Below are 13,722 nucleotides of genomic sequence, written 5' to 3'. Positions count from 1 at the left end.
TTGTTTTGAATATATTTTATCACTATATGTAATATATCATATCACTCATCTGCAATTGTATATTTCAAAATTATTTTTATTACTTTATTTGAAGGATAAGTAATTTTATCCCCACCTTTGCTTTTAATTATTCTTTGACCATTTAAAGTTAATTTTTATTTGCTTAACTTTATCCTATCCCAAAAGTTTATTTCTCTATTGTTCTGGAGACTACAGCTGAAGGCATTTAACTACAGGCTATATTTCCTTACTCATGTCTCAAACATGCACATCCATGAACAAATTAGCAACTCTTTATTTCTCAGTTTGATGCCCGTAATTTGTTTTCTCATCAACATCCACCATCCACTCATCCACCCACTCCACACATAGATATTGTACATTATGTAATGTGACATGCTTTTCTTATTGAACTCCTTAGATAAACTCATTCATAAACATACATTTGTATGTTGAAAGACCATCAGAAGTTGCTTTTATCAGCATTAGGCATGTTTACTGGTTAAATGTGCTGAGCATGAGAATGGAGAGTTTTTAGATTTTTCAAAGAATCTATCTCCCTTTGGGCCTAAAATGTTTCATTTTGACCTTTGTGAATATACTGGTATATTCAATTTATTAGATTTGTATGCCGCCCAGAGTTTTCGGAGAGGGGCGGCATACAAATCTAATAAATTGAATTGAATATAACGAAGTACATGAGGAAGGTTATACACAGTCCACAGAGTTCTAGTTAATCTGGAGCAGGATTTAATCCAATGTCTCAAAAGCAACTATTAGCCCAACTGAAAAACATAAGCAATATACAACAATTTGCATCTTTTGTTAATAATCCGTTATATCTTTCTTTGTGATCTGAAATTGCGATTTAACTTTCAACCATCTCAAATTGGTGGCTCTATAGGGTGTAAACCATCTTATTATCTGGGATTTCTAATGTCTCAAGGAGGAAGAATTGTCTTTGATTTAATTTACTTTTCTCAGTAGTTGTTATTCTCATTTTATGCCAGAGGTAACAACTCTCCTACATTGTATTACAGCATTTATAGCCAGTGCTTGTGTACTTAAAGGTTGCTTTTGCCATTATGAAACACATTAACTTTTGATGAGGTACCAAATAAAAAATAGCCTTTAAAAGATGCCTTTGGCAGTTTATATTCATAAATGGAAAGGGTGCAAAAAAGCCGGGACCTAAAATTACTTAGATACATAGATGCTTATGTGATCTAATGAGCCCTATATTTAACAGGCAACCCACTCATCTATTTATATGACTGGCTCATCAAAGATTTTTCTCCATTTCTCTGCAAGTAATGTTCAATAGAGAAATTACATTGGATTAACAACCAGTAGTGCTGAAAGTGTATACTGCGAAGAGAACTACTGAGTTGTTGTGTAATATAACATAATTAAGAGTGTTGCACTAGTATTACAGAAACCAAAATAAAAATTCACGAATATAATAAAGTGCATATAGTACAGTGAGTTCCCTTTATACTGTGAGTAACTTGAGGGTATACCCTCCAGATGTCTGCTTTATTAGAGATTTCTTATTTAAAGGACCAGAGGTCCATCTGAGAAATAACTTGACCAAAGGACCCACTCCTATCTGTGTTACATAGTCATCTGCAAAACAAAAAGTTCATATTTATCCAGATGTTTTAATTTTACAGAATGTTTATGCTTTAATATTACTGATTTAAGATATAACTGATTATATGACACAATACTTTCTAAATAGGGTTTTGCCAAACACTTATAATTGCACATGTTCACATTGGGAAATAATTTTAAAAATGAGCTTTTGCTGGATTCCTGTATTGCAATATAAATTTCTTTATAGATACAGATGCAGAGTGGGTCTTCTCCAGGTCCCGTCAACTAAACAATGCCCCTTGGCGAGACTCAGGGGAAGAGCCTTCTCTGTGGTGACCCCGGCCCTCTGGAACCAACTCCCCCCAGAGATTAGAATTGCCCCCACCCTCCTTGCCTTTCGTAAGCTACTTAAAACCCACCTCTGCCGCCAGGCATGGGGGAATTAAGATTCCCTTTCCCCCTAGGCCTTTACAATTTTATGCATGGTATGTTTGTATGTATGTTTGGTTTTTTATATTAAGGGTTTTTTAATCGTTTTTAGTGTTGGATTATTATTGTACGCTGTTTTATGATTGCTGTTAACCGCCCCGAGTCTTCGGAGAGGGGTGGCATATAAATCCAATAAATAAAATAAATATAGATTTCTTTATAGATATAGATGCAATATAGATTTCTTTAAATGAAAATCAAATGCTCATCATAAAGATTTGAATATAGAAAATATCCAAATTCAGCCCTTAACAAAGTTAGTCTGGGTGGGAAAATTCTACTGCAGTGCTAATCAGTGTAGGAGGTGCTGGGTAAAAGGAACTGATGGATTTCTCAGATTTCGCTCTGGGGGAAAATAGATATTTTGTGGTTCATAAAAATAAAATAATATATATTTGTATATTTTTATAATTTATTCTGCATTTGATTGTTACCCTCTTCCAAAGTTACCAAACATATTTCTTCCGAGTTTTACAAAAGCTACATATTTGTATATAGAAACATAGAAGTCTGACGGCAGAAAAAGACCTCATGGTCCATCTAGTCTGCCCTTATACTATTTCCTGTATTTTATCTTAGGATGGATCTATGTTTATCCCAGGCATGTTTAAATTCAGTTACTGTGGATTTACCAACCACGTCTGCTGGAAGTTTGTTCCAAGGATCTACTACTCTTTCAGTGAAATAATATTATCTCACGTTGCTTTTGATCTTTCCCCCAACTAACTTCAGATTGTGTCCCCTTGTTCTTGTGTTCACTTTCCTGTTAAAAACACTTCCCTCCTGAACCTTATTTAACCCTTTAACATATTTAAATGTTTTGATCATGTCCCCCCTTTTCCTTCTTCCTCCAGACTATACAGATTGAGTTAATTAAGTCTTTCCTGATACGTTTTATGCTTAAGACCTTCCACCATTCTTGTAGCCCGTCTTTGGACCCGTTCAATTTTGTCAATATCTTTTTGTAGGTGAGGTCTCCAGAACTGAACACAGTATTCCAAATGTGGTCTCACCAGCGCTCTATATAAGGGGATCACAATCTCCCTCTTCCTGCTTGTTATACCTCTAGCTATGCAGCCAAGCATCCTACTTGCTTTTCCTACTGCCCAACCACACTGCTCACCCATTTTGAGACTGTCAGAAATCACTACCCCTAAATCCTTCTCTTCTGAAGTTTTTGCTAACACAGAACTGCCAATACAATACTCAGATTGAGGATTCCTTTTCCCCAAGTGCATTAAACTGCAGTTTCCATTGCTTTGACCATTTATCTAGTAAAGCTAAATCATTTACCATATTACAGACGCCTCCAGGAATATCAACCCTATTGCACACTTTAGAGTCATCGGCAAATAGGCAAACCTTCCCTACCAAACCTTCCCCTATGTCACTCACAAACATATTAAAAAGAATAGGACCCAGAACAGACCCTAGTGGCACACCGCCTGAATGCATTCCTGGGAAGTGGGACATTTAAAATGGAAGCTACATTTCATGAGTCCTGACTTCTGTAGGGATTTACAAAGGTCACTGTTTCTACGGAGCACTTAAGGCATCCGTGTAGCTCTGTTATAGAAGGACATTTCTGTTATATGTACCCATGGCCTGTCCTGCCTTTATTCCAGGCCATCGTTTTGAAGATAATCCAGGAGTAAGGAGACATTTGGTTAAGAAGCCATCCCGGGGCCAAATCAGCAGATCCAGCAAAACATCTTTGTCCTCACAATCTTTCAAGAAAAAGAAGAAAAAGAAGAAACTTGACCGAAAACCCCATGAGGTACAAGAATGGCTTTCTTTTGAACCTCACAATGTATGACACCAGCACCTCTGTGCATTGTTCCGTTTATTGCTTACTGATAAATGGCTTTCCGTAAGAGCAGGGACAATAGAGATGATAAGATTGGGTTATAGGAATTAGCATAAGAGATTAGTAACCAGGGTTATTGATTTAGGATATAGACAGATAGTCCCAGTCCAACTTTTGCAATCTGGTTCTCCAGTAATAAAATAAAATCATGTTCAGGGAAGAAAAATGGCCTCGAAGGGAAAATTACAGTTATAAATTGGAAATGTACAACCTGGAGTCCAAGAGCCCTCATTTCCTCTTGAACTATACTTTTGAATGCTGTCAAGCATGTGTCATCTACAGAATTTCTGGTACTGTCAGGGCAGAGCGAAAGGGCTCCCTCTCTTCCTTGCAGCAATCTTACAAAAGGGCAGTTAGGGATGCCCTTCTTATAAACTGTTGTGATTCAGCCTGAGGCTGCTCAGGGACCGGCTGCGTCTCTGCTGGATCCAGGCCCGGAGGAGGAGGACAGTGAACAGGAGGGGGAGGACCAGGCAGACGGGGGAGAGGAAAGTCAGGAAGAGGATGAGGGGGAGCAGCCTGAGAGCCAAGGGGGGGGGCCTCTCCCCAGCCAGTAGCCTGGCCTCATTGGATGAGGAAGCACAGGCTATAATTGACATGAGACAGTGACGTGCAGCTCAGAGACGGAACCAATTAGAAAGGTATTGGCATCACTGAATTGGCAACAGCTGGGTTTGGGTGTGGTTCTCCTCAGCAGGGTTTAAAAGGCAGGCAAGCCCTTTCAGCCATGTGGAGCGTTATCAATTGGAAGTTCTGTGACCCTGCTTTGCTTCTCGGCGTCTCTGATCTTGGCTTGTGGCCTAGAAGACTGGAAGACTTGGGGGAGGGGTATGTTTGTTATCTCCAGCGTTGTTTTTGACAGCAAGAATCCTGTTTTACTTCATGGCCTTCATGAAACATCTTTGAAGTTTCAGCGTGTTCCTGTTTGTAAGGACATTTTCTGTTACCTGTGTTTGCTTTGAATTCTATAAACTGCATTTGATTTTTACCAGTGTGTCTGGCTTCTCTTTTTGGGTTGGTGTTTGCCTCTGGAGGGACCCAGACAGTAATAGCAGAAAACAGGGAAATGGGCTGAAGTTTAACTATCTTGCTTTTTCTTAGGTTTTTGTGGAGCTGAATGAATTAGTAATGGACAAAAACCAGGACATGCACTGGAAGGAGACAGCACGCTGGATCAAATTTGAGGAGGATGTGGAAGAGGATACGGCACGCTGGGGAAAGCCTCATGTTGCCTCGCTTTCTTTTCGCAGCCTCCTGGAGCTCAGGAAGACTATTGCCCATGGTGAGTAATCCCGATGAGGTTAGGCTTTGGCTGGAAACATGTATTGATATCCCAGCTGCCTTGTGACTTAAAGGAAGATACTTTTTTTTAAAACTGAAGGAAGAATTTTTATGATTGGAATAAACTTATTCATTAAAAAGAGAAAATGATCAATGGCTGTAGTCATTCTCAACCTAATCTTGTGGCAGAATATAACATAAAGTATAATAATAGAACAAGAAAAGAACACAAAATCATTAAATGTATTAATGATACATTAAACCATTAAATGTTGGCTTTACTTTTATTTATCTTTTTCACAAGACATATACGTACATTTATATGAATGGACAGTGCTTCTCAATGCTTTTGCCTGTCTATTTTGCAGATGTGCGGCTAACGTAGTAAAAATTTGATTTTTTTTTTTGCCTAAAGGGAAAAAAAATAGAATTGAGTATAGAAGGAGACAATATGCTTGAGAATTTTTTTAAAATTGTGAAATAATTCCTGTGCCCCCTTCCATTATTATCTCAGGAGCTGTTTTGTTGGATCTGGAACAAACAACATTACCAGGTATTGCTCATCTGGTGGTTGAAACAATGATAATCTCAGATCAGATCAAGGCTGAAGACAGAGCCAATGTCCTAAGGGCCCTACTGCTCAAGCATAGGTAGGTAGTGTGGAGAAGTGGGTTCCTCCTGATTCAGACAAGTTCACCTCAACTGGTAGCAAACCGCTGGTGGCATCCCAATGATGTCACAAACTGCTTCTGTTGGTACTGGTCTGTGGATGCTGCCATCTTTTAAATTTTTTTTCAGACTTTTTTATTTTTAAATTTTTCTCGGTCCTTTTCCTTCTGCGCATGCACAGAAGCCAAGTTTCCAGCACTGCGCATGCATTGCCATCTTCTTTTTGGCTCTTTTTTTGGGGAGGGGGGAATTATTGGATTTTTTGCCACTGTTCATGTGTGTACATACTTTGCACCCCCAGACCCACGTGGCACCCCCATGTGTCGCGTGCAGAAGCAAACCAGCAGCGAGGTAAGTTAGAATCCACCCCTAGTGGTGTGGTGCAGAATGGTGAACGTAGAAACACAGTTAATTGGAATTGTGGATAAAGGTATAAGAAGTATAAGTAACTATGTCACAATACAAAAATTTATATCCTAAAGATTAAGCAAGGTCCTAGGAATGATAACAGGCAGTTGAAGAGAATAAGATAACTTTTTGGTGATTCATTAAATAAATTATTGAAGAAAGGATGTAAAAATATATTGACTAGCCTGAAACAGAAAAAACATCAAATATATGAAGTTTCAGCAATAATAATAATAATTAATAATAATAATTTATTAGATTTGTATGCCGCCCCTCTTCGCAGACTCGGGGCGGCTCACAACAATAATAATAACAATATACAATGTAACAAATCTAATATTAAGAAAGTATCTAAAAATCCATCATTTAAAAGAGCATACAACACAAGCATACCATACATAAACTCTATAAGCCTGGGGGAGATGTCTCAATTCCCCCATGCCTGGTGATATAGGTGGGTCTTAAGCAATTTACGAAAGGCAAGGAGGGTGGGGGCAGTTCTGATCTCTGGGGGGAGTTGATTTCAGAGGGCCGGGGCCACCACAGAGAAGGCTCTTCCCCTGGGGCCCGTCAGACGACATTGTTTAGTCGACAGGACCTGGAGAAGGCCAACTCTGTGGGACCTTATCGGCCACTGGGATTCGTGCGGCAGAAGATGGTCCCGGAGATATTCTGGTCCGATGCCATGTAGGGCTTTATACCAATCCACATACTCTCAGGAAAATCAGAATTTTATAATATACAGGGGAGCCGGAAGGTACCGTAGATGAGCAGACATTTGCTTCTTTAAAAGCTATTGTTTTTGTTGAAAAACCATTGTCCAACAAGAGTGGACAATGGTTTTTCTTCACTTTAATCAGGTTTTAGGACAGATATTTGAAGAGCAAATAGCCAGAGAAATTAGGCCAAGGTTCTTTAGCTTCTTTAATATCTGCATTATTTCCATAGCCACCCTAATGATGAGAAGGAGGCATTCTTCCCCCGGAACCATTCCAATTCCAGCCTGAATTCTATAGTGGGAAATCATCATCTCAATCACAATCACACAATTGACACTTGCATGCCATTGATGGGAGAAGAGAGGATTGAGATGACAGAACCACGAATCCATGATCCGGAGTTCAGAGAGGTGAGTTTTTAAAAGTATATGTCAACTCTTCAAGGTAGACTAAGCTAGAAAATCTAAGTCATAGAGGCTAATATTATTTTTATTACAAGTAGTCAATTTCATTGCAAAAATTATTTTTGCACGAATCTTGCAAATCTCAATGCACTTCCCCTGTTTACCACTTTATCTTTTTGAGAACTAAGAGGGATCTTGTGTGAAATATTTTCTCAGTTTACAATTCTAACTTGCACTCACATTTCTTTTATCTGACCGTATCTTGGTAGTAGCCAATGAAGGGCTACCAAAATTTTTACTACCACACTGTGGGCGTAGCATATACAGGAGGCCTTGCATTTTCTTTCAACGTCTTTCAGTGCAAATTGGGTGCTCTGGGGTGGAGCTCCATTTTTGCTACCCCACTCCGTGCCCCCCCCCCGTCCGGGCAGCAGCCCACCCCTAGTAGTAGCTCTTCCTCCTGTTCCTCTGATTATTCCTTCTGCCCATTATAGGACCAGATTGAATTTATTTGTAAAACTAATTTACAATGATGTGTAAGTTCAAGAAAAGTAAGTATAAGAAGTATATGAATTATATGTGTGCACTGAAAGCAAACAAACAAAACAATTTTTTAAAAGTTTGTATGAAATAAGTCCTGAATTTTATCACTAGTACAAAATTGTACATATTTCAGGACCTTCCTTATTCTATTTCTACTAATCATAGAGGTGGAATAAGAAGAATTTTGAGAAGTGACTTAATCAAGAATATAAGTATAAGGGGAAAGTAAGTAATTAGCATAATATAATGGCCATGAGAATAAATTGAATTGATGTATTAATTAATTAATTAATTAATTAATTAATTAACAAATCCATGAATGTGTAAGGGAGACATAATGGAACAGTGTTTAGACTTACCTTAAATAAACATGTAGAAAAGTCAGGAGTTAAAGTCAATACCTTGTAGGACCTTAGTAACTAGAGTGTAGGTATACATAGTCAGGAGCTGTTCTAGCCACATGGCATATGAAAATCATCACTAATTCAGATATTTCTTGTTGAAACAGAAAAATATGCACCTTCACAGCTCTGAAGGACATCGTGGCAAATACATCAAATTGATGGAGAAGATTCCTGATGATGCTGAGGCCACTGTAGTGCTTGTTGGTAAGGAATCCTAAATCAAAGTGCAGTACAAAATACCTTGAGAAGGGCTCATGCAATTCGTATAGTTGTGGTACTGTATTTCCCATTATGTTTATGCTGTCATATTTTGATTTATTCTATTCTGGAATGTGTATATCCTATTCAGAGCCAGGCATGATTGGAGCAGTATATAAACATAAACCAATAAAATAAAGTACAACGGTCTTACCAGTACAGAAGCCAATAAGTAGCACAAACCGCTCATATCAAAGTAAGTAGACAAAAGGAGGGAAAGAGAGCATTGAAAAGAAGACCTTACAGACAACCTTCACTCCGTAAAAGGCCTTGGAATACTCATATCTGTCAAAGCCCACTGCAACAGCATAGTAAAAAAGGCTTCAAGAGTTGTTAACCTAATCCTACATAACTTTTTCTCCAGTAATATCACTCTAGTAACCAAAGCGTACAAAACTTTTGTCAGACCAATCCTTGAATACAGCTCATATGTCTAGATAGAACCCACACCGCATTTTGGACATAAATACATTAGAAAGCATCCTGAGATACTTTATGAGAGGAGTCCTCCAATCCTCTACTTGCAACAGTATTCCATATGTAAACAGACTTGAAATCCTAGACTTAGAAAGCTTGGAGTTTTGTGGTCCTAAGCATAGCCCATAAAATCATCTGCTACAATGTCCTTCCTGTCAACGACTCCTTCAGCTTCAACACAACAATACACGAGCACATAACAGATACAAACTGAAAGTAAAGCACTCCAAATTTGGCTGTAGAAAATATGACTTCTGCAACCGAGTTGTTAATGCATGGAACTCACTAGCAGTTTCATCACCAAACCCCCAAACCTTTACCTTTAGACTATCCACTGTTGACCTCACCCGAGGTCAATAAGGGGCGTGCATAAGTGCACCATGCCTTCCGTCCCCTATACTAATGTTTCTATTTTACTAGTATCATGTAGATAAACATTGTTATATCTTTGTACACTACCAATACGTACTTGACAAAATAATAAATTAATTAATTAATTAAAATGAAATTAAATAAAATAAAATAAAAAACCCCACAATCATTTACTGACAGTAGTAACAGCATTACCATTGATTTATTGCATAAGATATAGAAACAGGACCCTCACTAGGAAGCTAACCATGGTCCCACTAATTTCAATGCCTGACCAAAAGCATCCTATTAGAGCCGGAATACAACCATTATCAATCTCTGTGTGTGCAGTATTTGCCTAACTGCTGTGGCTCAGCTTGTGTGCCATTGATACAGTCAGACTTCGGTCAGTAACCTATTAACTATGAGATCATTCTGAAATCTTAGCTCCTCAACTGGAAATTCAGAAATTCTTAACTGAGAAAAACTAAGATTGACATAGCTTCTGTTTCTTCTTGGTTACTTTATTTATCGAGTTCGGGAGGGGAATGAAATTTCTGAATTGGCTTTGTTGCATTTATTTTTGGATCAGAATATAGATGCACAGTGGTGATTATTATTTTTAAATTTAATATTTTATATACTGTACCTTTCAAAAAACCAGAACTGCCAACTCTGAATTTGAGCTATTTCTATTAGTCACATTATATTGACAGCAATTGAAATAGTAAGACACCACTAAATATAATATGGATCTGACTATGTGGAATGCTTTCTGCCTATATTCATTCATTCATTCATTCATTCATTCGTTTTTTGTTTTTGATTTGATTTGATTTGATTGCCGCCCCTCTCTGAGGACTCAGGGCAACTTCCCTATCTGCTGCGACATAAGTCTTGTTACTTGTAAGTTCTACTCTGATCCATTAATTCTGGTTTTATTCTTCCTCCCCTCATAGGTTGTGTTGAATTTCTTGAACAACCATCAATGGCCTTTGTCCGTTTAAATGAAGCTGTGTTCCTGGAATCAGTTCTGGAAGTTCCGATTCCTGTTCGCTTCATCTTTGTTTTGCTAGGGCCAAGTCAATCCAATGTGGATTATCATGAGATTGGACGTTCAATCTCTACTCTCATGTCGGACAAGGTAAAAATCTGGCTATTGGTTCAGTTCAGGCTCAAGCTCAAGAATAAACAGAGATGCTGGTTGCATGAAAGGGTATATAGTGGGATATAAACTTCATGTCAAGGGCAAAACTCCAGAAGATGGAAGAGAAAAAAAAGTCCTACACGTGCGATTTCAGAAAACAACAACAATGATATATTCTACAGTATATTAACCCCTCTACCTTTTCCATGTCAAGCTTACATCCTTTGAAGTTAATTTTTGATGGAGATTTTGATGGCCTTAATTTTCAACAGAGATTTTGATAGCGTTAATTTTTGATGGCATTTAAAAAAAAAACTGGCTTAGAGCTGTAGCTATGTTTTAGTTTCTACTTTCCTATTCAGTTGTAAGCTTTGTGTGAAATATTTGGCTTTCCAAATATTCACAAGGGTTTAACAACAGAAGTTGAGAAGTTAACTATCGCGTCAAGAAGTATATTTCGCCCCCATTTCCTGTCCGGCCAGCTCTGTTGAGCAATTATTCCAGCATTTCTGTAGCATGAACTCTGTCCTCCTATTTTCCTTCAGAAATGTTTTTCATGTGGATTAATTTTTCATGGGAGTAATTCTTAAATTCAAGGATCGCTATCTCAGTTCTCTCCTGCCAGTATTCAAATTTCTGAAAGTGTTTTTCTACCTGCTAAAAATTTTGCTTATTCATTCTGAAGCAGCTTATTTTATTTGATGTAAATGTACTACCAAACTGACCAGAACCATTTTATAGGTTTTCTAAATGATTAATTGTATATCAAATTGCACTATATTTATGAGAGAATATATTTTCTATCTGTTTTAAAACAAAGAAAAAAATTACTGCCTCCCTCTCTCATCCCATTATTTAAAACAGCGCTTTAAAAATTTAAGATAAACCAGAAAAATTTAATGGCCACATAACAAGATAATGCTTAACAATTGAATATGAACCTTATTAAGTTGCACTGTATAGAAAGGACTGTTAAAACAGAGATAGGAAATCTGTAGCATCATAGACATTGTAGAGCTGTAATTCCTAATATCCCTAACATGTTATTGATGAATTGACTGGGGCTGCTGTAGACTGGAGTTCGGCAACAAGTGGGAGATCACGTGTTTTACCTCAACACTAAATAATGTTTTACTGTCAATAAATGAATTGTCCATTTACTGGGATACTCCGAGTCTTCGGAGAGGGGCAGCATACAAATCTAAATAATAATAATAATAATAATAATAATAATAATAATAATAATAATAATAATATAAAAATAAAAATAATAAATATTATTGTTATTGTTGTTATTATTGTTGTTGTTGTTGTTGCTGACATTAACAACTTTAGAAGAATTGTAATAATATTTTTAAAAAATGCATGTGTATGTACATGCATACATACGCACACAAACACACATTTTCCCCAAAATACAAAATAGGAACAAAATGATAACTAAAGCCAGCTATTTATTTATTTATTTATTTGTTTATTGGATTTGTATGCTGCCCTTCTCCGCAGACTCGGGGCGGCTGACAACAATGATAAAAAACGACATGTAACAATCCAATTTAATAAAACAACTAAAAACCCTTATTATGAAAACCAAACATACACACAAATATACCATACATAACTTGTAATGGCCTAGGGGAAGGAATATCCTAACTCCCCCATGCCTGGCGACAAAGGTGGGTCTTGAGTAATTTGCGAAAGACAAGGAGGATGGGGGCGGTTATAATCTCTGGGGGGAGTTGATTCCAGAGGGCCGGGGCCACCACAGAGAAGGCTCTTCCCGTGGGGCCCGCCAAACGACATTGTTTGGTCGACGGGACCTGGAGAAGGCCAACTCTGTGGGACCTTATCGGCCGCTGGGATTCGTGCGGTAGAAGGCGGTTCCGGATGTATTCTGGCCCAATGCCATGTAGGGCTTTAAAGGTCATTACCAACACTTTGAATTGTGACTGGAAACTGATCGGCAGCCAGTGCAGGCCGCGGAGTGTTGTATACTGCTTCACTGAAAATGAACTGAGGGATTTATCTTGAGTTGGGAGACTACACCACCAATCGGTAATATTAGGATGGGTAGGACCCAGGTATTAAGATGCTGTCTGTGTCTCACCATGTTTCCCCATTGATTTATAGCATTTCCATGAAGCCGCTTACATGGCAGATGACCGCCAAGATCTGCTTAATGCCATCAATGAGTTCCTAGACTGCAGTATTGTCATTCCTCCATCAGAAGTAGAAGGGAAAGATTTGCTCAGATCAATTGCCACCTTCCAGAAAGTGCTGCTGAAGAAGAGAAGAGAGCGGGACCAGAAGAAGTCCCTCAAAGAAACGAACTTTCAGGAATCCAAAGGTCTCTTCTATCTTTGCCTATTGTATCTAATTCCTCTGATTCATACTGTGCCTAGAACAGAATGGGTGAGATACAACTCGCCATGTCAGTGATGCCATTAAAAATTGATGCAGTAACAAAGTAGGTGTTGAAGGCAGACTTTGTGGCAATTAGTACAAGCAAATAAGGGAAATTTTAATCCAAGCACCTGTCTGATTACATATACAGTGATACCTTGTCTTACAAACTTAATTGGTTCCGGGACGAGGTTCTTAAGGTGAAAAGTTTGTAAGATGAAACAATGTTTCCCATAGGAATCAATGGAAAAGCGAGTAATGCGTGCAAGCCCAAAATTCACCCCTTTTTGCCAGCCGAAGCGCCCATTTTTGCATTGCTGGGATTCCCCTGAGGCTCCCCTCCATGGGAAACCTCACCTCCGGACCTCTGTGTTTTTGCGATGCTGCGATTTCACTGAGGCTCCCTTTGCTGGGAAACCCCACCTCCGGACTTCCGTTGCCAGCGAAGTGCCCGTTTTTGCGCTACTGGGATTCCCATGCTGGGATTTCCCTGCAGCATCACAAAACCACGGAAGTCTGGAGGTGGGGTTTCCCATGGAGGGGAGTCTCAGAGGAATCCCAGCAGCACAAAAACAGGTGCTTCGCTGGCGGGGCATCCCAGCGGCTGCGGTGGGTTTGTAAGGTGAAAATAGTTTGTAAGAAGAGGCAAAAAAATCTTAAACCCCGGGTTTGTATCTCGAAAAGTTTGTATGACGAGGCATTTGTA

At 38.5% G+C, this 13,722-nt stretch overlaps 1 protein-coding gene across 2 annotated transcripts in view; it reads left to right on the top strand.

The window, feature by feature from the left end:
* The window catches only part of SLC4A3 (solute carrier family 4 member 3), a 71,263-nt gene that overhangs the window by 38,556 nt on the left and 18,985 nt on the right, over positions 1 to 13,722 (top strand). For both annotated transcript variants that reach the window (XM_070728448.1, XM_070728456.1), the window contains 7 exons: positions 3,711 to 3,862; positions 5,054 to 5,234; positions 5,748 to 5,883; positions 7,259 to 7,439; positions 8,485 to 8,584; positions 10,426 to 10,610; positions 12,744 to 12,960. In XM_070728448.1, the coding sequence (XP_070584549.1) occupies positions 3,711 to 3,862; positions 5,054 to 5,234; positions 5,748 to 5,883; positions 7,259 to 7,439; positions 8,485 to 8,584; positions 10,426 to 10,610; positions 12,744 to 12,960 (1,152 nt within the window). The remainder of the gene's footprint in view (positions 1 to 3,710; positions 3,863 to 5,053; positions 5,235 to 5,747; positions 5,884 to 7,258; positions 7,440 to 8,484; positions 8,585 to 10,425; positions 10,611 to 12,743; positions 12,961 to 13,722) is intronic.

The sequence above is a fragment of the Erythrolamprus reginae genome, chromosome 1 (genome assembly GCF_031021105.1).
Source record: "Erythrolamprus reginae isolate rEryReg1 chromosome 1, rEryReg1.hap1, whole genome shotgun sequence".
Lineage (NCBI taxonomy): Eukaryota > Metazoa > Chordata > Lepidosauria > Squamata > Dipsadidae > Erythrolamprus > Erythrolamprus reginae.
This window is presented reverse-complemented; position numbering and strand designations above follow the sequence as displayed.